This window comes from Actinia tenebrosa, unplaced genomic scaffold (genome assembly GCF_029948245.1).
Source record: "Actinia tenebrosa isolate PJP-AT-01 unplaced genomic scaffold, QUT_ActTen_1.0 PGA_scaffold3__52_contigs__length_22856419, whole genome shotgun sequence".
Classification (NCBI taxonomy): Eukaryota; Metazoa; Cnidaria; class Anthozoa; order Actiniaria; family Actiniidae; genus Actinia; species Actinia tenebrosa.
This window is the reverse complement of record NW_028292580.1, coordinates 2,176,614-2,203,269: the sequence shown is the minus strand read 5'-3', so window position 1 is coordinate 2,203,269 and position 26,656 is coordinate 2,176,614. Positions and strand designations below refer to the sequence as shown.

The 26,656-nt window shown below is 42.9% G+C and overlaps 1 protein-coding gene and 1 long non-coding RNA gene across 2 annotated transcripts in view; one reads left to right on the top strand and one right to left on the bottom strand.

Annotated features, from left to right (window-relative positions):
• Window positions 1-25,439, bottom strand: part of LOC116300759 (uncharacterized) — a 28,379-nt gene extending 2,940 nt beyond the window's left edge. The window contains exons 1-4 of the mRNA XM_089035707.1: window positions 25,250-25,439; window positions 24,950-25,168; window positions 24,569-24,666; window positions 23,412-24,246 (exon numbers count right to left, since the gene is read on the bottom strand). Coding sequence (XP_088891833.1) covers window positions 23,412-24,246; window positions 24,569-24,666; window positions 24,950-25,168; window positions 25,250-25,439 — 1,342 coding nt within the window. The remainder of the gene's footprint in view (window positions 1-23,411; window positions 24,247-24,568; window positions 24,667-24,949; window positions 25,169-25,249) is intronic.
• LOC148907696 (uncharacterized) lies at window positions 11,913-12,960 on the top strand. The gene is made up of 2 exons (XR_016120849.1): window positions 11,913-12,298; window positions 12,835-12,960. It is a non-coding gene; the product is annotated as an uncharacterized LOC148907696 (long non-coding RNA).
• Window positions 25,440-26,656: the final 1,217 nt, after the last annotated feature.

Sequence of the window (26,656 nt, the reverse complement as noted above, 5' to 3'; positions counted from 1 at the left end):
TGTTGGATCGCCTGGATGCGGACTTTGCCTTCACAACGTTTATGGAGGGAGATACAGATGAGACGATGAGCGAGGAAAGAGCAGAAAGGATAATTGACTTAATGCCCGAAGGTAATTACCGTCTGGAGTTGACGTTTATAAAGTATTTAGACGGTGAGTGGATAATAGAAAAGGGGCGTAATCCAATACGGGCGTCGGGTAAGCAAAGCTTGTTCGTGCTGAATAAAGACACCAGACCGGGAGCGTTAGTAGGTGTGGACATGCTGTTCTACGAGGTTGCTTACCCGGTTACCGTAGTTATATACGGCGCGTACGAGATCAAGAAGCCGGACGTTAAGAAGCTTAAACCAATGCGTCATCCTGGTAACTGCGTAGGAAAGCTGGTTAGAGAGTTCTTTGAGGATTCCTCTCGTGGTGGTAAGTTAACTTTAAAGAGAAGAGAAGCCATCAGGAAATGGGAAAACGCCACTTACAACGCCGGAGGAACGATAGACAACATCAAGAAGTTAGAGGTTGCTTTAGAAAGGCGCATACACGTGAAAGACATCACCGACGGCTTCATTTACTCCGGGACGCACAAGTATGGGGGCCGGGGTGCGCCTATCGTAATTTACCAGCATAACGCACATGCGTGGAGGGAGTTAAGGTTCCCAAAGAAGAAGGAGACGCGCGCTTACAAGGAGTCGCCGCTTGCAGAACTAATGCACGAGAATTCTATTTGGTTAATGGATGCGGAGGGAAGTCCATTTATGACCCAAGATGGTACTTTGTATCGTCCTGAAGTGGAACAGCTGCGCATTCAAAGCGCCTGTGAGACTTTAGGAGAAGACTTCTCCGACGAAGTGCTTAGCAGTCGCAGTTTGGACTTCTTAGCCGCAAAGAAACGAAACGGTTGGAAATCCACGCCGGAGGAGTTCAAAGACATAGCTAAAGCTTGCGTAGAGCACGGTCATGGTGGCCTGTGGAACATGGAATACGACGAAGACGAATACGTGTCGCTGGATATGAAACATTGTTACCCCGCAAGCTTCAAAGGCCTAGGAGATTGTAAGGAATATTACGACCGTTACGGACATCCAGATTCACAGTTCTTTCGTGTTGCGTTGGATGGTCACTACGACGCCCCAGCAACGAGGTTTGTACGGTTGACCACCTGGAAATTAGCAGCGGGTCTGCACCCCATAATCTATGCGTGGTATGGGAAGCACCTGCAGGAGAAAGAATGGATACCGGTGCCCCTATTGAAGTTCTTTGAAGAGCGCAAACGTTTAAAATACACAGCGCATGAAGCCATACTTTGTCACAGCGCCTTCACGCAATGGTTACCGGAGCATAACCCCACAGCGCGTGTGGTCATAGGTAAATTCACGAAGGGCGCAAAAGAAGGTGAAAAACATATGCAGCGGCGCCTGATAACGGACGAAGGCGAGCTAAGCTTCCTCATCAAGCGCGCGCATGACAAAGTAACGATGGTGTCTGTAGAGAAATGGGACTACCTTGTCGACGATAAACTACACGAATGGAATGCGCTGTGTTATTACCAGGACCATCGACCGCAGTATTACCATCTGCGTGCCAGCATGCTCGCATATGCGCACATTAACCTTCTCGCAATGCTCTTGCGGTTTGACAAAGAAGATATCGCCCGCGTAGCCACGGATTCCTTATACGTGAAACCGCACGTATTGGAAAAGATGAAGGAATTCTACACTGCCGATGAACTTGCAGAAAGTGGCCAATGGCGCGTCAAAGACGAAGAGATAAGGTCTTGGAGGGCACGTGTAGAATATCACGGACGAGCACACCCAGGGCACCGTAACGCCTACCAAAGAGCCTCTACCTTCAGTTGCCGACCCCATTTCCTACCAACGCTTCTCTTACCTCTACGGTACGGGAGGCAGCGGTAAGACGACGCGTGTGTTAGAACTCTTTCCTAAGATAAAGGTGCTAACGCCAACGCACCGTTTGGAAAGAGAACTCTGCGAAATGGGCCACGACGCGCAGACCTACCACAGCTTCTTTCGTTGGAATGGCCAAAAGTGGGTACCAGAAGCCATCCACGACATACCTTCGGTGATACTTTGGGATGGGATTTGCACCGTGGCTTTGGAAATCCTGCAGGAGTTCGTAGAGTTCCTTCGCGGGAAATGTCAAGTAATATTCGCCAGAGATCCCTGCCAGCCTCCTCCAATAGCCGGAGAGATGCCCCACGAATGGCTAGAGGGGTTCGTAGACCATGCGAAGGAAATCAACACAGATTACCGCAGTAAGGATCAAATAAGAAACCTGAAAGCGGAATTAAGGGGCCTTAGTGATGCCGAGCAATGCAAGACACTGCGCAAACGCGTACGAGCGAAGAAATACGAGGACTTCCTTTACACATGGCATCCAAAGGATCTGGTGCTGAGCAGCAAACGCGCAGCACAGTCTCGCATACAAAAGGATTTGCTAAATATACACCGAGAGCGCTTCGCTACGCATCCCGTACCTGTTTGCTACAAACCCCACGACACCCGCATGCAAAAAAGAGACGTCTGGGTACCTGGTACCGACATCCAACTGCAAAATGCGGTAACGCATGATAAAGCCTGGGTACCCATAGAAAAGGTGGAAAAAATAACCTCCCATCCAGACTGGCGCTTAGGCTATTGCATGACAGTTCACAGCGCGCAAGGGCTTACCATAAAAGAAACGCTGTGGATCATAGACCAGCGGCTGTGTTGGAGCAACCTTATCTACACCGCCGTAAGTCGTGTGGAGTATGCCAAACAGTTAAAAAGAGCCTGGGGTCCGCAATTGCGCTACGATAAGACGCCAGAGGACGTAGCCAAAGAGAATATCGCCAAGAAACTCCTTCGCTACAAGCGGCACGACGAAGAAAAAAATATGACGTTCGACCTATGCGTGGACGACGTCTATAAGAAAGGGGCAAGGTGTGCCAAATGTAACATACCTCTACTATGGAGGTTTGACCCAAATGACGATCAGCAGTTCTCCGTGGATCGTTTAAATAACAAACGCGGGCATTGCAGAGGCAACGTAAGACTGACATGCCTAGAGTGCAATCGGGCGCGTGGAGCAGCACTACTCTGAGTCTTTGGGAACTATGAGCAGCTCTTCCTTGACAAATCCGCGACTTGGGCCATCTAGGTAATACAACACGGGTTGCCCTTCCTTGGTGACGGACTTTGAAATCTCATGCGTTTCCAGGGACCAGTTAGGATCCGTGGCTCTCTTACTGCCACTTTCAAGTTCCCCCGGCTGATAGAGGTATCTGACCACTATGTTGAGGGGAAGCTTTTTTTCCTTCAGTCCGACCGCCCTCGAGCTTCTGACGTAGGACTTGTGTTCCACGTGTTTCTTTTTTATGGCATCCTTGGGTTTTATTCCCGTAGCCCTGGCCGCCTCGTTGTTCAAAGCCGCGACGACCTGGGGGAGCCTCTGAGTCCATTCCCTGTTGCGTTTGGAGGGATCTTCCAGCTCTTTCCAATACTGGTACCCAAAGAGACGCTCGGCCAGGGTCTTTTTGAATCTTTCGACGATGCTCTGACCCCTGTGGTACTCTGCTTCGGCTCTTCAAATCTTGGTGTCGTGGTCTTTCAGGGTCTTAGTAACCACGCCCATGAACTCTGTGGCCGCATCCACTTGCAGCAGCTTAGGCCATTTCAAAACGCGCTTATAAATCCTACTTAGGGCTTCTGCGACTTCCCCAGAATCCTTGCTGGTTATGGGGTCGGCGTCTTTGTATCTGCTTGCGATATCAACAACGGTCAAAGCGTATCTATAGGTCTTTCTTCTCACCTTGTCGTGCGGTAAGAAAAGCAAATCCGCCTGATGAACTTCATTAGGGGTATTTACGGTGAAGCTGGGCCTGGGAATGTACTTGGGCACGGGAAGATAAACCTGCCAGAGGGTTTGTTTTCTTAACCAGTTCTTAGCCGTTTCTTCTGATACCCTGGTCGCGGTCGCGAGTTTCTTGATAGCTGACGCTCCTTTCCAATAGCCTTCGGGCCCATAGTAAATCCTTTTGAGTTTGTCCTCTACGCTGCCCATTACATGAATTCCAGGACGAGATTGATCTTATGTCCGTTAAAATCCACCGTCTTCCGTCCACTTTAATGGTGATGTTTATGCTTTCTACCAAATTAGACAAGTCATAGCTTAAAGAAATGGGAGTGTATTCCACCAGGTCAAATGGATTACCTTTGGGCAGGAACTTGGACATAAGAGAAGACTTTTCCCCATTGCTGTAAGTATGGACTAAATCGCAATAGACTTCATAAGAGGATGCGACTTTCCATTTCACGGGTATGGCCGTGTCGATAATTGTCTTGCCTGAGGCACATAATAAAGATCCCAATGGGTCAAGCTTTCCAAAAGTTACTGAATAATTAGACATATTATGTTTGAGGGCCATCTCGTGCGGCAACCCCGTGGTGAGAGTATAACCGTGTTTTGCTAATTCCTTGGCCAGTGTTATTGGCGTGTAATGTCCATTGGGCAGCAATACGGCTTGATAGTTAGATCCTCCTGTATGCTCAGTAACTATGCCCCCAATCAGGTTATACCACGAATTGTACAAAGAGCAACTAACCAGCCGGACCTTATGGGCTTTGATGGGAGGATTCAGATAAGTGGTAAAGTCATTCTTGTCGCTTTCCAAAAAGACGATCATATATTACAGGGGACAAGTCCCCTTCTAGAAGCAAGCTACGCTTGCTGACTTAGACTAAATACGCCAACGCTACGCCTCCTGCCAGCCCTGCGACTCCTACAAAGACCAATTCATTGTCTTTTTGTTTCTTAGAAGGCTGGTAGTAATTCTTGAACTGGGGCTTTCTTAACCCCGTTAATGCCGCGGGGTGCGCCTGCGCATAGAGCTTAAAGGCGTAGTCTGTATTTTGGAAGTTCTTGTCTGCCTGCATTTTGTCTTGGTAGTTCTTGTCCAACCAATCCCTGTAAGCTTGTCTTTTTTCATTCCAAGCTGCCACGTCTCGCTGATATTTCTCCAGCGCTAAGTCGTGTCTCTTCCTTTCGGCGGCTAATTCTCCGCTGCGATCACCTCTAACTAATCTATCCAAATACTGACCACCATAATTAGCTCCAGTGAATGCTAAAGCTGCAATAACTCCACCTGCGACCACGCTAGCCATTATATACCAGCAAACACAGTTTGCTTCTAGATTATGTCGTCGGCAGGTACTTTTTACTTCCGTAGGTAATCCTTTACCATGATAGCCCCGCCTACGGCAGCGGTCATCTTAGCAAAATTAGCGAAGCTCTTGCTTGGGTCTTCAGTAAAGTCTTCTTTGAGCACTTTCTTACCTACCCAACCAATACCCGCAACGATGGAAGTAATAATAGCTGCTTCTTCAACAGTTTTCAATAACGCGGTTGACATTATATTACAGAGCGAGAAGGTCATTACTCCATCACGGGTATTTTGCTTCTCTTAGGGGGCTCCTGCACGGGTGCGTGATATGTTGGAAGTTCTACTTTCGGCTTCGTTGCCCGCCATTGTAAGTAGAGGCTGCCTGCTGCTATAGCAACTCCTAACGCGCCGATGACGTACCCAGGATTAATAAAGGATTCCTCTTCTTTCTCTTCCACCTTTTCTTCTTTCTTTGCTTTGTTCTTCCTGTTCATCTCCGCGAGCTTCTTTCCGGCAGCGACTCTGCCTGGAGATTTAGCCTTGGTGATCTTCTGCTCCTCTTGGGGCTGCTCTGCTTCCATTTATATCTAAGGACTTGAAGGACTTGATAAGTACTTGAGAATGACTTAAGGACGACTTGGAAATAACCTGGGCGCGACCTGACCAAGTACTTAGGGATGACTTGACTAAGTACTTGAGGCGACTTGATCAGGTACCTCAGCAAGTGCCGCCTGGAAGACCTTTTCGACTTCTCTGTCCTTCTTGAAGTCCTTCCAAGACACCAGTACCTCCTTCAAGTTGACATGCTGAGCTACGTGCAAAGCCGCAGAGGCGACTGCCATTAACTTACCGCACTTCAAAGACAACCACCCGCAGGTTATCTTAAGTTCTTGGGCGATGACATAGTCCTCGCTTATGTCCTTCCACAGTTGCTCCACGTCGTCTATGGGCAGCGCAAGTCCAAGGAGTTTGGTGGCAAGTCGGATAGCGGAGTCTGCTACGGCGTCCGTTGTCTTACTTGCAAGGGCAGCCTCATACCTCTTATGGAACTTTTTAACCTCCTCTTCTGACAACTTATTAACCTGCTCATGGGTAAGTTCCTTGCCTATCATTTCTTTGCACTTCCCAGATGACACAAGGATGTTAAGTTGTTATTTGAGGTTACTTTCATCTAACTGTGTGGGGACTTCATCTAAGAGCTGCTCAATATCCATATATATTAAAGATCGCAAATCTTTATGGAATACGGAAACCTGAAAGAGAAGATCATTTTGGAATGTTGGTGCGTTTTTAAATGCCGCATGTATTCGTGCAACTGTTCCTTGGATATCTCACCGCCGTAGTCGCTTAAGATGGTTTCCAGGTCAGACTTACTGGGCGTGTAGAAGACGACAAGCGATCCTATGTTTTCCCTGAAGGGCTTAGAGACGCTGGTAAGCTGCTGGGAAAGCAACCAAACGCTGATATTGTCGTGTCTACCGCTGAAGGCGAGCTTAACGAGCTCGGAAGTGCGTCTTTTTACGTCGTCCCCGCAGGCAATGTCATCCAGTATGAGGAGTGTCTGAGTATCCTTAGGGAATTGCTTATGCCAAAACTTAAGGTGGCTGGATAACTCGTTGGGGTCTAAGATATCTACGAAGAAGTCGTCGTCTTTCACTCCTATGCCCGTCCAGGTGCGGTTGTTCACGTAGGTGGGGCAAAGCAGCACTATGTAGTCGAAGCGGTATCTAAAGGGTCCTAATAGCTGCTCTACCACGAACTGGGTCTTTCCGCAGCCGGTGGGTCCTACTATCAGAGCGTTACAAGGCATGTGATTTGGGTTCATTTATATTTAAACTTATTCGCTAAAATATATGGAGCCAGTGGAAGCAGTGCAAAGAATTGTCGCCGACGCAAAAGATAAAAGAGACACCATAGAAATGCAAAGGGAGGAGATAGACCGGTTAAAAGAGCGTGTGCAGGAGTTGTACGACGAAATGTGCGGCCTGAAGCGCGCAGAAAGGTTTGGTGCGCTCTTGACGATGGCGGGCTGGGCAAAAGAGTCCGTTAAGGACTTCATGCGGTATCCCATATAAGGCTTATTAAATTCTTAATATATATGGGGTGTGAACAATGTGGTAAGGAGTTCAGTTCCAAGCAGGCGCTGCGATATCACGTCGAAAAGAAGGTGTGCACCAAGGTGCGCGAAAGGCGTTGTAAGGAGTGTAATCATTTGTTCAGCAGCGTGCAAATGTTGGATTACCACGTGGATAACCGTGTTTGTTTAAAGGATGTCTGCGAGCGCTGTGAGGAAAACAAAGATGAAGAGTGGCATCGCTTTCGGTGCCGCGGTAATTACAACCTGCAGGAGGTTGTTTGTTACGAGCACGGCGACATTGCTGCGCGCTGTTGTCCGCTTGACACCAAGCGGCGGTTAACGCAACGTAAAAAAGAAATAGAACGGCGATTTGTGATGTTTGATCGCGTCGAAGGCGTGCGCTGGGAAGACCGGGAATATTGGGAGGCGTGCTGCGATCGCTGTGGATGTCAAAGAAGTGACCAACATATTTGGCAGTGTTTGTATCCGCAGTCCGATCCGGTCAGCTTTAAAGAATACGTCGATCGGTTTAATGGCTGGCACGCAGCTAACGAACGGGATAAGAAAGGTAGAAAGGGTTAGCAAGGAAGTCAGACTATGGTTTGCGCAAAGAGTCTCAAATCATGGTCTTATTTTTATTTATTCTTTATACGAATAATAAATAAGAATAAAGACCCCTTTTAAAGCGGCCTTGCAGAACTAACTAAGAATAAATAAGAATAAAGGCCCCTCTTAAAGCAGCCTCGATATATGCTAGCCTACGCAGCCGCATTCCTTGGAGGATTCCTGATCGCCCTTTCAATATATGGACTGTATTACGTGCGAACCCCCTGCAGATTGCATTGCGACACCCACTCCCAAACCGCGTAAAAAATACACCTGCCTTCATTGCGGCAGTGCATTTCTCGAAGAATCCTTTGTGGGGCATTGGTGCTCGGCGGATCCTAAAGCGCAGCGGATGCAGAGGACTCTCAGGCTCATACTTGACTACATCAAATACCCACCTGCCATCCCTCTTACCATGACTCATAACATGGGTAACATCCTGCCCTTCGATGGCGTACCTTATCCTATCGGGCGCCCAAAGGGTGTATGTTCTTTTTTTATTCTTTAAGACCAAACGCAGGCGGTCGATGTCTTCAAAGACCACGTAATTCTTTATCTCGTAAATCTCCCCCACCGCCAAATCCCTCCAGTGTGTTTGTATGAACTTCAACTCGGCGAATTGGTCCTTGTCCATTATACCTATGGATTATTCTCAAATGCGTTCCCAGCGTCTGCGCGCTCTTAAAGCGCTTGCAGCACCACCTACATGGCAGGCGAATTCCTCGTGCATACTCCGTGATGGCTCTGCAGATGTCGTCGCAATCGTTACTGATCAACACTTTATAGCCGTTTCTTTCGTATTCGTGTAAGAGTAGTCGCTGATCCTCAGATAATACCCCGTTGCCTTTAGGGGTCTTCAGCTCTACGCAGAAACCACGGTATCGTACATGTGCATTCAAGATACGAAGGTCGGGTTGCCCCCTTTGATATCCTTTCTGCCAGCACTTTATGCGTTTGCCGTCCGAATCCTGCAGTTCACCTAGACCAGGGGTCACGAGCATTTTGGGGTAAAACCTGCGGATGTAGTCCACTACCTTTTTATGCAGGTCGAATTCATTTTCGATCTTAAATACCAACTTGTTTGGACCGTCAAACCGCTTTTCTATTGCATACTTACCCGCTTTACGTAACGTTGGATGGACCTCTTCGAAGACCCAATCACGAAACTCCACAGCTTTGGGTAGCTCAGAGCTAAATATCAGTTCGTACAAACCAGGTTCGGATATAAACACGGAATGTGGTTGCGTAGTAGGGGAGTGGTGATTCGAAGCCCCTTGTGGATCAACCCATCTTTTCTGGTATTTCTCAGATACGTATGCTCTAATTGCATCTCTGGGGCGCTCATAGCCCAACGCCAAAGCCACCTCCTTTGCTTTGAAGTACAGTTTGTCGCCTTGCACTATGCATTGCAGTTTGGTGTCGTTATTTTCAAATACGCGCAACATGGTATATTAGACAAATAATTTAATAGGCAACGCTCTTTAGCTGATTCATTTCCACGCTTAACTGCGCGTCAGACACGACGAAGACGTAGCAGTTTATTTTGTCGCCGTCGCCGGCACTGGTGTTCTTGGTGCGCTTGATCTCCAATGTTATGCCATCCTGCGTATTTACTAGACGTAAACCCTGACCATGTAGGTCTTCGTCGTTCGTTGTGCGCATGTCGATCCACAGCGCGTACTTATCATTAAAGAATTCCTCAGGGCTAATTTGGTCGCCAAACTTACGCTTTGCCTCCCTGTAGACGTCTTCAGGTTTTATTCCCTGGGAGTAAACCTTGTTTGGAATGCCGTTAACGCTTACCCCCACGTTAGTAATATTGGGGTTATGAAAGGCTTCGGAGTCGCGCTTACCGGCCTCGTAGGGCTTAGCAAACACCAGCATTAACCCCGTGAGACTTCTTCGGGGGAGGTTAATGCTTTGGTTAATAACCTCGTCCGTCTTAGCCAAGAAGCTAAATGTCTTATACATCACCACGTGGTCGTAAAGGAATGCCTTCCCTGCACTGTATTCCATACCGGCGCTACGGGCCAGCTCTTCGCTGTATACCGTTTCGTACTGTAGCTCTAAGTTGGTAATAGAGTATGGGGTTGTTGTGGTAAGTGCAGTGCTTAGTCCACCAATAATGTTATTAGCATCTGCTAAAGTTACTTCAAACTGTAACTCGGATAACTGTCTTGGGTAATACACACCGTGATTCGTAATCACTTCAAAGTCCAGTGGTATGACATACTTGCTACCATAGGTGGTCTTTATTCGCTTTGCGTCTGCTACTGCGGTTTCTCCGCTGCCGTCAGTAGGTTGTGTTTTTGTAGGTGTTCGGACCTTACGTAGAATGACACTACCAATTCCTTGTTCTATCCTTTGCGCGCGATCAAAGGCTGTTAACCATAAGTCTTTGTACGTGGTATACAGATCGTACCTATTTAAGTCCAGCAAGGATTCCCCGGCGAACTTTACGTGCATCTTAGAAACAATGTTGCGACCCACGTTGTTAACGATAATCCCTTCGTCCACAGTGCTGAGCTGCACCGCTAGGTCAAACCTTAACGCCAAGGTGCCAGGAACTAAGACTAGGTTATCCGTTAGGTGGGGTACGCCTACATACAAGGTTTCTCCTGGCTTTGGGCTAGAAGGAGTAAAGGTGACCCGGTGAAAGGTGCGTTCTGCCTTCAGTCCGCCAACCTGCTTAGGTAATGCGTTGGTGTTTAACTTTGAGCTTATCATATATAATGGAAGTAGAAGGAACGGATTTCGATCCCCTTACCGAAGAAGGTCAAGTTGATATTAACGATGACGAATTTGATGCATGGACTCGGGGTATGGATACTGACCCCCTAGTTTACGACGCAGCCTTGGAAAATAAGTTTGGTGGTAGATGGGAAAATGCTAAAAACACCTTAAGGCGCATGTGGCAGTCAAAAAACCCCAGCAAACCCATCCCCGAATACTTAGAGCTTCAAAACATAGAGCAGCCGGAGGCAACCACACGGGAAACCGTAGAGTGGGCAAAGCAGGAGCTAGAGCTGCGCTACCCCCACCTTGATGCTGACGAGTTAAGGCTCACGGAGCGCGGAAACAAGGTTCTCATAAGCGTCAAAGACATGAGGTACCCCGACAAATACCGCTGGACAAAACCACAGCTACTTTTCGATGAAAATGGTGCAGTTAAGGTTAAGGTAGCGAGATTAAGGGGCTTCCAAGAGGCCACCCGAAACATGCTAGAAAGGTTGGAAGCCCTAACCGAAAGGGTTGGAATGGAAAAGCGTGCCGAGGAGCTGCAAAGGGAGTTAGAAAAAAGAGACGCAGAATACGCAAAGCAAAGTCGACTACTCGCTGATGCTGAGAAGGGGTCCGCCCATCAAGATGAAAGAATGAAAGAAATTAGGAATCATTTGGATAAAGCCCTGCGGGAAAGGGATAAAGCGCAAAGGGACCTGGAGGAGGCTAAAGGCTCTGGCGCCTCAACGGAAGCGCTGCGGGAAACGCTGGAAGAAAGGGAGGAAGAATACATGAAGCAAAACCAGCGGCTCGCCGACGCACATAGGAGGGAAGTCGAATTTAAGAATCAAGAAATAAGCGAGCTGGTAGACCAAAGAACCCGAATTCGGCGTGAAAGGAATCAAGCACAAAAGGCTCTTAACCTCGCCCTGCAAGAGTTGGACTTAAGAAGCGAAGATGCTAATGACTTACAAACTACCATAGCCGGCTCTTTAGTGGAGCGGCGGCGGTTAATGGCTGAAATTAATACTAAGGAAGAACAAGTCCGGCAAAGAGATCAAGCCATCGAAGACCTGGAGGGGCAAATAGATCGGCAGCGAGAAGTAATTACGGACACGGCGGGCGCACGCAATCCTCAATTCGGAACTTTAAATCGTCGAGATTTCAATTTTGACCGTTTTCAATTTGGGAGTACTGGTAGCGAATTAGCGAACTCCAATATGCGTCGACTTCGGAAGCAATTCGCCGCGATTGGTCTATTCCGAAAAGAAATCGATTGTTTGACTGAGATAGTACATCGGAAGGGCTTTGTTTTGATACCAAGCATTGATGTAATTTCGCCATGTAAGTTTGCAGGATTCATCAGAGTGTTCGTGGTTTTTCCGTTTCCAAGCAAAATTGTATGTGAAGACACATTTTCAGGCTTGGGAAAAATTTTTACTTGAAAGTTGAATAATATTTTCATGCTGTTTTGTTGATAGATTACAATTCAAATTAGATTTTGTTGACTTTACTTTTTCGAAAAGCTGGTCGGATTTCGCGCCATTCGCTTCGGCAAAATGCCACGATTTGATCTTGCGAGCTTTAACAAGAGAAAAAAAGAATCTCGAGAGAAGATGATTGCGAACACCAGACAAATTAAATTAATGGAGGAAGACATCAAAAGTACGAAAGACACGCTGAAGAGGAAAAGGGGAGAGTTGGATGCTAAGATCCACAAGTGCCAAAGACTTGACGAGAAGGTGAGGAACATATTATTTGAGGTCAGGAAAAAATTAATCCCTCATATAATAATATTATATGAGGGATTTATTTTTTCATGACCTTATATTATAAGCAAATAAACTAAACAGATTAATTTGAAAACGTTGGCTTCTGAAAGTTCAAATCAGCTGTTGAAACACAAATTCACTAAAAGGCATGATATCCAATAAACTTTTAAGTTAAAACTTAAAAAGAAATCCAATCTATTTAAAAGTTATTCTTGATTGTTGATTTATGTTTTGGATTTGGAATTTAAAATCTCCCTAGCAACAAATTCAGTTATTATCTTTTTAACGCACGGTGCACGCATTGACATTGCAGGCCCACTGAAACACAAAACATTAAGCTTTAATACCCTAAAGATCTATTTTACATGATATCTTTTAAGTTATAAGAAAACATTATTTGAAATGTACAATTTCTAATGTTTCTGTTTGCAGAAGTAAATTAATGTTGAAAAAATATTATCACCTATTCAACTGATGTGTGTGAATTTTGTTTTCATATTTTACAGGACAATCACAGATCATAACATTGTCATTATTGTATTAATAAATAGGGTGTAAATAGTCTATAAAGTGATTTTGATTTCCATATTCTGAAAAGTGCAGTTAATATAGGTATCTAAAAGATACAATAGGTAAAATATTGTATGGAATACATATATGTACATGCAAAGACTGAAATACTTTGCTTTATATTTGTACATCTTTAAGAAAGAAAAACAATATAATATTCAATTTGACACTTATTTACATTTTCTTTTGAGCACTTAGTGTGTTTAACCTAACAATTTGACTTCTTTGGTAATATATGATATAAGATTATCAATTCAAAACAAGTTTAAATGCTCAATGTTTATGCTTCAGTTATGTTTCAGTTGTACATTTTGCAATAAATTATTTTTCTTTTGCAAAGACAAGCTAAATGTGTTTCAAAGACTAGGCTCACCAGTTCATCTCATTTTTGTTGCATTGAATTACTTGTAGATTGGTAGAGTAGTGCAGGAGGTTGAAGAACTGAATTCTATAGAAAAAGAGTTAGGCAGTAGTCCAAAATCTAGTGCAATTAAAAAGAGAACTCCAACCTCAGATAAGGTACATGATAGGCTGGCTAGGAAAAGAAGAAGTGAGACCATGCAGATGGCATTCAAGATCCATGGAGGAACTCAGGAGGCAGCGGAGACAGGGCTGATTGATACTGTTATAAAGAAGTGCAAACCAGATCGAGTAGCAGAAAGGATAGGAGATAGCAAGACCATCATGAAGGGAATCATCAAAAAAAGAAAAAAGAAGATCAAGAAATATGAAGAATCAGAAGAAGACAAGATACGTAGTGTTGCTGTTTACTATAGTAGGGGGGGGTTATGGGAAAGAGAAAATATCGTAAAGTTTATCGCGAAATGTCATATAAGAGCAATTCCGATGGTAAGCAAATCATCCCCTTATCTGTTGATGGTTGTTCTTTTCCTAAGCTCATTCCGTATCACAGGTTAATGCCCTATATCAAACAGATTCCAATAGGTACTGTTCATAGTGTACATGATACACTTTGTAAAGATATGTCAGAAAAAGTACATGGTTGTTACAGAGATCTGAAAGAAACTGTTTTAACCCTGGCACAGTACTATTTGGATAATAGTAATTTTTATGATTTAACATGGTTTAATAATCTTCCATATAAATTTTATGTGTCACTAGGAGGAGATGGTGCCCCATGCGGGAAGGATGATACTGCATGTGCGTGGTTGGTAGGAATACTAAATATCGGTAGAAGCGTACTGAGCTCTAATGAAAGCTACCTGCTCTTTGGAGCAAACTGCAGTGAGGACAGCGAACCAGTACAAGTCTACCTTAGAAGACTTGTCAAGGAAATCACTGATGTAGAGAAGGGAGAATATACTCTAATTCATAATGGTCAACCTGTTAAGGCCTCATTTTCTATTGCTGAACTCCCCAATGATATGAAAATGCTTGCTTTTATCAGTGGGGAGTTAAACAATAGTGCAAAATACTTTTCCTCTTTTGCAGATGTGACAAAAGTTACTGGTCCCAACTTAGATGGTACTTATGGGAAGGGAAAGGAAAACACCTGGCATCCCTGGGATTACAAAGATAGGTTGCATGTTGCAAAACAAGTGGAAGAACTGAAGGAAAAATTGTCCAAAGAAAGATTGGCCAATTCAACAAACAGGACTAGAATTACCGCACTAATTTCAAAATGTCACAGTCGACAAGAATTTGTTCCACCACTTGGTCGTATCATTGACAGAGTACATGTAGAACCCCTGCATTTGAAAAATAACTTATGTGCATTACTCCACAAGCATCTTTTAGACACAATATGCAAACTTTCTAACTTTGGTGAATCTTGTTCTTTTTCTCAGATTCCATCCACATCTGTGTTTGCCCAGTACATTAGAACCATGCGTGTTAACTGCAATTTGTCAAGGCTAGCAAAACGGATCATTAAATGGTTCAATGACACAAGGATTCAACAAAAAGCATTTGATTACCGGTTCACTGGTAAAGATTCACGAATGCTTGTTCACAATTTTATGTATTTGATTGCATCAGTAGACAAATCTGCAACAAGAGATCTGGAGAGGGACCCAAAAGCCAGACAGCATCTTCATGCTGTAGCTTACTTGTGTTTGGTCTTGAGAGATTGCATCTCATTGCTTAGCCGCAGTCAAAGTAACAAGTGAGGAAGTAAGTAAACTTGAAAAGTTATGTAAGACCTTTTTTAGAGTACATCAACTTGTTTTTGGTTTTCATCCATCTGTATGGACTTTAGGATTTGTTGTACCAGCCCATATGAAAGACATGGTGTGTAAGTATAATATGGGCTTAGGTTTGAATTCCATGGAGGGAAGGGAAGCAAAGCATATTTCCATCGCACGATATGCTGTAAATACTAACTTTGACTCCAGGTGGCAGCAAATCTTTATGCATGAGCATATTTCCCTCCTATGGTTACGAGAACGAGGTCATAACCGAAACACCAAAGTTAGAACCTCTGGACTAACTTATATCCCAAAGCGTTCCCAGAAGCCTAACTTTTGTTACTGTGGGTACGATAAAGAACCAGTCCAAAGCCAGTGTAAATACTGCAGTCACAAACAACGAGCTCTGTTAATTGAGAGTGACAAACAAGGTAAACTACTTTTTCAATAAAACATATTAGCTTGATAAACTGATCATGAATTTCTGTGGTAAGATCCGAATAATAACCAGAAAGCATTTATCACTTACAAACATTTTTTTTTTTAGAGGTTTCATTTCATTTTTTTTTTAAATCATAAAGCCCCCTCCCTTTTAAAAAAAGAAAAAAATTCCACTTGTAAACAAAATATGGAATATATATATCTAGTCACCATTTAAGGTTGTTAAATTGTTTCACTGTATAAAATTAAGCATTTTGTGATAATTCTTGCTGTTTTCCAACTTTCTATATGATCATAAAATGTTCTTGAAATCTTTATTATTGGCATTTAATGCAGTGCTAACAATACTTTTAATTTAACAGCTTTTATTTCTTTTCACTTTCTATACAAAATGAACAACCATCAATCAAATTCTCAGGTGGTGAATACTGTGACACAAAATGTAAAACTTGAATGTCATTTTCAAACTACTTCAGGGCTATTTATCACTGAATTTAAATCATTAGAGTTCTATCAAATAAGGAAACGTTTTGCTTACCATCCCATGTTTTAAAATAATAGAGTACAAACATTAAACGGCTATTTCGTGTTATAAATTCTATTATCTTTTTGTATCAAACAGCAATATTTGTTGCGACATTGTGCTACACGTTTAATTTTTGTACTTACTATATGTAATGTGTGCTATAGTTTTTTCATTATATAAGTGAAACAAATTTTTTTGCAAAATTGCACTAATAAAAAAATTTAAGGCAAAGGATTTTGTACTTATTTGCACAATTTTGTTAGAAAACTATTTCACACATATAGTGAATGCACTCTACTGTGCTCTACTGATTTGTCAATATGTTATCCAGTAATTGTACTACTGCACATGTTGGACATTAGCTAACTGTAAAAATATCAAATTTGTGCTACTGCACATGTTGTAATGCACTAATTAGGCTAGAGTGCTACTGCACATGTAGGACATTAGCTAACTGTAAAAATATCAAATTTGTGCTACTGCACATGTTGTAATACACTAATTAGGCTAGAGTGCTACTGCACATGTTGTAATACACTAATTAGACTAGAGTGCTACTGCACATGTTGTAATACACTAATTAGGCTATAGTGCTACTGCACATGTTGGACATAAGCTAACTGTAAAAATATCAAATTTGTGCTACTGCACATGTTGTAATGCACTAATTAGGCTAGAGTGCTACTGCACATGTTGGACATTAGCTAACTGTAAAAATATCAAATTTGTGCTACTGCACATGTTGTAATGCACTAGTTAGACTAGAGTGCTACTGCACATGTTGGACATTAGCTAACTGTAAAAATATCAAATTTGTGCTACTGCACATGTTGTAATGCACTAGTTAGACTAGAGTGCTACTGCACATGTTGGACATTAGCTAACTGTAAAAATATCAAATTTGGGCTACTGCACATGTTGTAATACACTAATTAGGCTAGAGTGCTACTGCACATGTTGGACATAAGCTAACTGTAAAAATATCAAATTTGTGCTACTGCACATGTTGTAATACACTAATTAGGCTAGAGTGCTACTGCACATGTTGGACATTAGCTAACTTAATGTAATAGTAATACATGTAAAAATAAATAAATAAATAAATATCTCAGCTTAATTTATCCAAAGTGTTGAGCATTACCATGATAATTCCATTCACCAAAATGAAATTGTATCACTAATTGTCCAGACTTCAGTTTGTACATAAATGCAAAGTCCTTAGAGATTGATGTTATGACTCTGACCTTGTGGTTGTATCGTGTCATAGATGTTAGGGTACGTTTGAAGTATGTCTTCACTTCAGCAATGGTTTGGCTTGACAAACATGAAAACATCTTGTGTACAAATCCCATATTTGTAATGGAAATCACATCTGCTTTCTTGTTTCGGGCAAAGTAGCAGTCTAGTTCACTAGCTTTTAAATCCTTCAACACTTGGCGCAAAGACAAAAATACATTATATGGTATGCTTCTGGTAATTTCAGAGAAGTATGGCCTACGTATACCCACTCTCCCAGCCAGTCGTCTATGAATAGCACTAAGCCACAACCTGCTTTCCTGGTCTAGCACTGACCTAACACTAAGAGTCCTTGAATTCAAGCCTTGGGTAACTAACTGAAGATCTAAACAAAATAAAACATTATTGACAATTTCTCTTGTACATGTTTTATTTTATGATTTCTGATCAAAATTTACATGATATTTACAACACACGTATACTTTCTGGATCTGGCCTTTCATCATAAAGTTTTATTTAAATGGAAAAATCACTCAGTATTATTTTATAATATTTTTTTAGAAAATAGGAATTCATTTTGTTATTGTTACATTTTTATATTTCTACAACTGACAAGTAGTTTAGGATGGAAGTGGTAAGTATTTTCATATGTATTTTTTGAATTTTTAAATAAATAATTGTAATTGTAAATGATCAATTTTCATAATTAGGGATCCCATTTACAACATGCTACGTATTCTGAAGACATTACCCCGTTTTAAAAAAATTCATCATTTTCGTGCGCCACTTTTATTGTTTTAAAACAGATTTAAAAATAGCTATCGATCAAACAAATTTTAAGCGAAGTTATTATGTCTTTTGTATGTCTTCAGATGGGTAGTTTAAGTAAAATAAATCAGGAAGAACATCTAATATATAATTTCAAATGTACTTCAACAAAAAGATAATAAAATAATAATAAAAGCCTACCACTTTGGTCACTCTTTCTAAGAAATGCCTCTCGAATCAGAGGGAGAATAGACATTTTGGCGTTTTCCCTAAAAAAGTCATTATCACATGTCTCTCCTCCATCAAAACTGTCAATCCATTGGTCCAAAATCTCCTCCTCCCTATCAATATTATTTTCCTCAACTTCCTCCTCTTCTTCATCTTCACTACCATTAAAAAGTTTCTCTAGAACTTCCTCAGCACTATATTTTCGAGCACTTTGAGCCGCCATCTTGAATTTAAGCATTCAGTGTTATTGCGGTTGACCGCTTTCCAAAAGTAATGGCAAACAGTTCCGGTTCCAGGGCCGCGCGTGCCCTCCGTGGACCTGGTTCGGCCAGAAGAGGAAAGGGAGGCAGCTCAAAAGGAAGTAGAAACCCTAGAGGTGCGCCTTGCGGAATTACAGGCGCAAAAGGAAAACCTGGAAAAGGAGCTGGGGCTTACCACCAAGGAAAAGGTAAAAAGAGCCCTTTTGAAGTGTGGCGTTCCACTGGCATTTGCGGTTGCTATTTCGAGCGTAGTAGGAGTTATCCTTAATGCGCTTAAGGCTACAGGCGCGGGCGTAAAGAAATTAGGCAATGGGCTGACGGACTTGGGAAAAAAGATGGCAGCCGGTCTTCCTGGGCTGCTGGGTTCGGTTGTTTCCTTGGCACTTAGGGCCGGCGGTGAACTGTTGAAGTTCGTGGGTAACAACATTTGGATCTTGGTCGTCGCTATTGGAGTGGTACTCCTGAAGAAGATGAAGGGTTAATCTTATCCTTGTGTATTACTGGGGGCTTATCGTCGTCAGGCATCCGAGGCGTCCTCGACTGGGGATAAGTAAAGATAGTATTCGCGCCGCCTTGATAATGCGGAACTAGCGGCAGCACACTCATGGTGCTAATGGGCTTATGATTCCAAACAGCATTCGTTGGAGGATCTTTTGACGGGGCGGCATTTATCCGAAGGTAGGCAACGTCGTTGGGAAGAACCTGAAGCTTCGCATATTGACAATTGGCTATCATATGAAAAGTTACCGGCGTTAAGTCTTCTGTGCTTAACGTTGGGGGCTCCGACGAGAAATGAGCTGGGTTCCTATTATTATCTTTTTTTCTGTAGGGTAGTAATGGGTGGTTATCCTCATCGACGATCCTAAACCCGACATTACACGAATACCCCGTCGAAATGCTAATGGTACACATGACCAACCCCAAGCCCCCAACCTTCACCCACAGCCCGGTGTCATGCCAATGCTGTTCTAAGTAGTCCTTCTCCTCCAGGTAATGGAGAAACCAATCTTCCTTCGCGTGTGGGTTCATATATTTCCGCAAATAAATTTGCTTCTAAAAGCTAAGCAACGTAAGAGTGCTGATGGTTGCGTGGTTATAGATAGTATCCCTTTGATTTTCTATGCTATTTACCGTAACCTTTCCCGTATCGTCTACGCGCATTTGCAGCTTTACCTTCCCATGGCAATCGGCGACCATGTGGAAAGTCCAAACCGATAGATTTTCGGCGCTGGCTGGGTTGGGCTCTACGGAGAAATGCGCAGGCTCCCTGTTGTTTGTCTTATTTCTCATAGGCTGCAGTACGCCATTCTCATCCAGGAACCTAAAGCCGACGTTGGCATGGCTGCTCGTACCAATGCAAATACTACAAAGGATCAATTTCTTTCCTGAGTAATTCAAATTCACGGACATACCCGTGACATCAACCCAAGATGCCTGGTTGTATTTTTTCTCGCCTGTGTAAGTCGTATAAACGCAATCTACTCCAGCTACGTAGGGGTTGTTCATCGCCATATATAATAGCTCAGACCAATGCTTGCAGCTGCTAGGCCGGCTTTTAGTAGGGTATGGTCATATTCCTCGGGTATGGTTGGCATAACCTTCTTTTGAGGCTTCTTCTTTGGTTCGGGTTTTTCTGCGTGTTCCTTTTTTGGTTTCTCTACGAAGTGAGGAATGCCCTTGGTCATGTCAGAGTTCACGTCATTCACCCCAAACTTCATGTCCTTAGTAGCTCGTTGAAGTTTGTTGTTGTATCCTACTACAGAGCCAGTATTTATAGATAAATTACTAGGCATTAACCAACAACCAGGGGCTACGGCATAGTCCAACCTCGCCTTAGAATTTTGTATAGCTAGTTGGTAACGCTGTACGCCCTTGCTAATGTCACCCTCCAAGATCGAACTTTCGAATAAGATCAAGGCTTCGGCTCGCGTCTCTTCTGCGGCGCCCGTATTCCCAATTATACTTGATCGGGTGTTTACCTGAGCTCCCAAAATGGAATACACGTAAGCTTCTATGCTGCGATTCAAACGAGCAAGACCAGCTCTAGTTAGTCCTTTACCTTCTGGAGCTATGAAATTAAGATATTGCTTCGTTTTCTCGTCGTTGGTAATTTTGATAATCAGTGGATTAGCCCCGGCATACTTACCGCCCTCGTCTTTGAACAGAGGTCCGTCTCTGACTTCCTTAGTGGTCTTAGCGTTTGGTTCAAAGAAGGTGCTACTGTCGTGAGTTTCTTTGTGATACCCAGTATTCCATCGTAGATTCAACGCATGAACTTCCTTATCACTTAGCTCGTGTCCACCAATCCCCCAATAAGCCCACATGTGCCCTAGACCATTGTTAGCACCGACAGTGCATCTAAAATCCTTCCCTACAACACCGAACTCCTTACAAAGCCTGTTATAGGCCGGAACGTCGTATTGGTTATCTCTTGGATAGAACGCAGCATCTCCTGGCAATGCAGTAACGCCCATCTCATGCAGTATTCGCCTCACCGTAAAGTGAAAGTGAAACATAAATATCGAATTCTTCATCAAGTTTGCGCTTACCCCACAACCGCTGGTGGCACACCAAACCGCAAAGTTGAACTGCTGCGGCCAATAACGCATATTAGGAGCGCTTAACCATTCGTGGGCTTCTTTCGCCGTGGTATGAATAATGGGCACGTTTTTGAAGATATCTCGCACCTTTAACGGAAAGGAATGCTTGTTAGAGATCCGCATGTTCAGCGTTAGGTCCAAGCTTGGGTGTTTATCAAATGAAACTGCGGGTATCGGATAAGTACTGGTACCCAGCAATAATTCCTTTGACCAACCTTGTACGGGCTTAGACTTAGGATGCTTCAGCTGAGAGTCTATCTGATCGACCAGCGTAGGTTTCAAATCCTCATTGCTGTACATCCTAGAGCCGTTATAGTAAATGCCATCGGGCCTTCTTTCGAACTTACTAGGGTCTGCATGCGGAAACATCTTCCTAAACGCTCTCCAGTTCCAGTAATCCCTGTTGTCATGATGTGGCTGCTCCTCAATGTCATTCCCAAAAGCGTCGTACATTAGTATATATAATGGATGTTATACCATCAGCACCTCCACTTTATCCTGAACTTCCTAAGGAACCTAACGAACTAAACGCAGAAAACTTTCGTCTGAATAAAGCAAATTTAATCCTGGCTTACTTGGAAGGGCAAACAAAACACTACGAAAAAGTTAGGAAGAAATACGTCAGAGCCCGGAGTACGCTACATAAGATTGCGATAACTTCAGGATCCATATCTGTTGTGTTAACGGGCTCTGGCGTTGCTACTTCGCTTACTGGACCGGGAATAATTGTTGGAGTTCCTTTGGCCGGCGTTGGGGCAGCCTGTGGTATTATTTCTGCTGTTGCTACGGGTATTATGAAACAGTTGTCAAGCACAATATCCAAGCATGACACGACAATAGCTCTGTCTAGGGCTAAAGTAAATACTATTACCAACCTTGTTTCAAAGGCTTTGCGTGACAGAAAGATAGACAACGTAGAATTCTCGCTTATTCTGGCCGAAGAAGACAAATACGAGAAACTAAAGACGGACATAAGGAATAAAAAAACAGTCGTAAAAGATCTTTCCGAGGAATCTCGCAAAAAGATCTACCAAGAAGCGAAAGAAGAGCTTCAAAGAAAGCTTGCTCAGTAAACATCTGCTTTGAAAAGAGCGTGACGGGATTCTATTTACATATCGAACGTCAGTCTAGAAAATATGCAAATTAGAGTGTAAGACATAAATATAATAATTTTCACATACATAAGCGTCCAGATGTGTCTGGCGTTCGCTTGTGATCGTGGACTTTGGAGCTGGGGAGGCCTAAAGGCCCGAGTTCAAGCCTCGCTGTAGACGCATTTGGACCGGTTGCTGTGAGTGAAAAAAAAAGCCTCCCCCACTCACAGCAACCGTGGGGGGAGGGGTAGAAAGTGCGATTCAACCCCGCGATGGGGGGTTTCGCGATTGGAAAAGTCAGGGGGTGTCTCGGGACGCTGTCCGGAGTTCACCCTCTGGTGGGTCGTAAGAAAGATATATGTGTATCTACTAGAGGGCCTCTGGCGCGGGATGAAATAAGCCCCGTAAGCCCAAAATGCAAAAAACCCCACTGGGGATAGCTTGGTGTTCTGCGCGATGCATTCCCCAGTGGGGTTTCTGGCAAAATAAACGCCAGTTTTGCATTTTTATTTTCTCGGAATCCATCCCAAGAGGGGGTGGTTGGGGTCTATTTTGTAAAATATTTCGTAAATTACGTCAGGGTAATAAGGAACATCCTTATCCAGCCGACAAAACATCCACTCGGCTTTTGTCATATCAGAAACCTCGGGAATACCGGTAATTTCAGACAAAAGATAGGGAATAGCTTTGTAATATTTCCCTAGTTTTAATTTTTTCAGCGTTTTCCGTAGGCTTTGTGGGGTTGGCTCTTCTAAGTGGTCTATGATTTTCTTCCTTACTTCGTTGTTTAAATATACCGGTCGATAACCTTGGATATGACTCATCCAGTCTCTAAAGTATTTTATTCTCTTATAAGGTGTTTTCTTACGACCTCCATTAGCGTAATATTGCTCTCTGGTAGCATTTGGTACGGCATTACGAATATTCTTACCACACTCGTAACACTGTGCTGACGTGTCGTCTTCTATTTGCATTTTCTTACCACAACACCAGAAACTCTTGGGCTTGGGTATGTTAACTTTGGATCTTAGGCAAATTATACAGAAGTCATTGGTGAACTTTTTACATTCATGCATATATAAGACAAATATTCCTAACATAGCAGCAACAAATAACGGGACACGGGTATTTCCCGTGCCGGACCATTCCTCAAACCGCCCGTAAAACCCGTAAATCTTCGACATCGACCGCGAGTCCCCCTTACTGCTGCTACGAGGTATCATAGTGCGTATCACATTAGGCACTTCGAGGACTTGACCAGAGGAAAGAGTAAGGTGTTTTTGGCCATAAGGGAGGTCTTGGACCAAATGCGGACTAGTAATAAAGGATAAGAAATGACTGAGCTGCTTTGGATCTACTTTGATACGTGATGCTTTTTGAACAGGAACTGGTACACCTCTACCAAGCTGAAGACGATGTAAGTTTGCTGAAGTGTAACGGTACTTGGTAAGACCAGGAATGTATGAATTTGTTACACTGAAGCTCGCTAAACCAGCCATTATTGAGAGGATTTGTCGGCGGGTATCCCAGCTAGACGCATTATTGTAGGTTTCTGCAAGGGCCTCTAGGTAGCGGTGGTCTGCCTTTGTTAGTTCATCAGTACCAAGGAGCTTACTAGTAGTGCTGGATGATATCAGAGCTTGCCAGAGGTGTCCAGCGTTGTCAAGAGAAACCGTTTGGAGCACAGCAGCTACAATCTCAGCGCTCCTCTTTGTATAGCGTTGTTTGGTCACTTCACTGATCTCATTCCAGTCTAACCATCGTCTTTGAAGGGGTGGAATCTTTGAAGCTACTAAAAACTTGTTCAGTTGTTGAAGTGGTTGGCTTCGCACTTCATCACTATACGAGGAAGCACTAGTACTCGCAGTATCCGGGCTCAGAAAGGTCTCGTCTGAAGCTTTGATGGCAGAAATAGCTTCGTCACTTTGTGTGGACGCAGTACTCGCAGTATCCGGACTGAAAATATTAACTTCTTCAATCTGCAGTTTCTTGAGGGACTCTATAAGTCCAGTCTCATCAGCTGTTTCTTTTTCCCTCTTCTGAGTGATCTAATTGAAAATATTAGGAATTCGAATGATGTTTTAACCAATCGGCCGTATGCTTTTGTCTCTAATTTTTGGTGACCACATGAAAAAATAGTAATACGACTCAAAATGCTAACCTCCTTGGCTGACCCCCTCCCCCCTCCCCTCCCCCCCCTACCCACACACACACACACACACGTACAAAAGGGCGATTAGCACCCCAGCCCACACCATCATTCCTAAAAATCTACTTAAGCCTCACTCAAACTAATATATTATAACTGTTATAATCAATCCTTTCTTATAGCACTCTAGGCTTAATGATCACATAATAGATCATACTCACTTCCACCGTGTCAGGTTCAGGTTCAATAAGGGATGCATCTTGTTCTTCTGGTTCTTCTGCAATGCTCATTATATATGCGCTGCACGTCTTACATATTGCTAAATCCAAGAAGAGGAATATCGATTTATTTTCGAGTTAAATGTCTCAAATTCCGCTTGTGAATTTGCTGCAATTTTCATTTCAAATATTACGATTGGTCCGCTGCATATTTCACTGGCCTTAGCATATAGGTCGTTTAGTACGCGAATCAACACCCAATGCGAGCGATGTATTTCATAATTTATGACGTTGCTTGTAGAATAGTACAATCGTTTACCACAATGCCCGGCATGGAAGCATTTGTACTTCTAGCCTGATAAAATAGATCGATTTTTAACTTACGTGATCCAACAGCAATAAGTTCTCCTGTTTTACCCAGAATAAATGAGGATTGTCTCGTGTTTATTCGCCTCGTGGCTTTTACCGTATAAGTTTTGTGAGCAGCTAGGGGGTGTGGTACGGAACATCTAGCTTTGCGACATCGCCACCGAATCCCGTATTCAGCTCGATGCTTTGGACATATCGTTATTGCTTTGTGAGAATCATCGGGTGCGAATATACCTAAAGAGAACTTTTATCAACTGATATTCATATTAAAAGGCAGGCAACGATGAAAAATGGATAAAACGCAGACTATATTACCTGCACGAGCCAACAATAACATCATTTCATTATCCAGGGACGAATCTTCACTAATGCCAAATATTTCCAGATGCCTGGAAATATCTTTTTGACAGTCAGATATAGCAACAGAGTGCACTTGATCTGGATAGTCTGTACTGGTCCCGCAAGGACTATATCCAATAAGAGCCGAAAATCCACAGAGCGCCATCGTACCTAAACAACTCAAAAGCGGACTGACCAAGCTAATATTAGCGCGTTGTGTTAAGCGCTAATAGATAATGATTAACATTTTGGGAAAATTTATTCAACTTGTAGTGACAAAGCATGCTCCGATTGTCACTTCACAGTATTGCCATCCGTTAAAACAGGGGAAACGCCTAATGATATTTGGAGTTAAAGAAACTTGCAATATCTGTTCCGACCAAGTAATCAAAGTTTGGTGGTTTGGTAACTGGTAAGCTACGATAATGATTTGGTAGAATTCATGTGTTTATTTAGAGTGCCGTTGACAGCTCGCTAGGACGTTAAATGTTTACATGCAAGTCTCAAGACAGTCATGGTAATAATTCATCAAAAACCGGTTCAATAGTTTAAAAACCGGCTATATTCATAGAGTATTTGGTATCTCAGAGTAGGAGATAAATCTTTTGCATTGGGGAAGAAATCTAGCTAAAGCCACCTACGACGGGGTGCTCTTGTCATGACCCTAGATTGTGTGACATGGTTTTAAGCTCAATCTGCGCTCAATTATCGTGGATTAACACAGAGAACCACTTGATTGAAGAGTATTTTCTCTCTAGTTATGCTATTTATACTCTTGGCAAATCATCTTAATAAAAAAAAAAAAAAAAAAAAGAAAGAAATATTGAGTCGATTTAGTGTTATATTGATAAACAACCCGTGTAATTGATTAGCCGTATAGCGTGTTTGAACGCTACAAGTTGAAATTCCTTCACGCGGTGGCATTTTAATAGTCGGAGATAAAACTTGGCACAAGTAAACTAGAATATACATACATACATACATTTATTGAGGCTCCTTTTTACAAGGCTTTTCAGCAACAATATAGATAAATATAATATAACACTAATATAAATGATACTATTATAAGAATATAAAATATAAGAATATAAATATAAGTATATACAATTATAATCAATATGTAAATTAAACTACTTTATTGAAACTAAATAATTAAAAAGTCGTTTTCTAAAAATTTTAGAGTCATTTATACATTTTAAGTCTTTCTGGAGACCGTTCCAAATTTTAGCTCCGCGGAACGCGAAAGAACGTTGGCCCGTAGCTAGTCTACATTTGGGCAGATTCAGATCCCCATTGAATCTGGTCGATCTAGTGTGGATTTGAGATCTATATATAAACTTCTGAGTGAGGTAATTAGGTGTTTGATTGTGAAGGCATTTATGT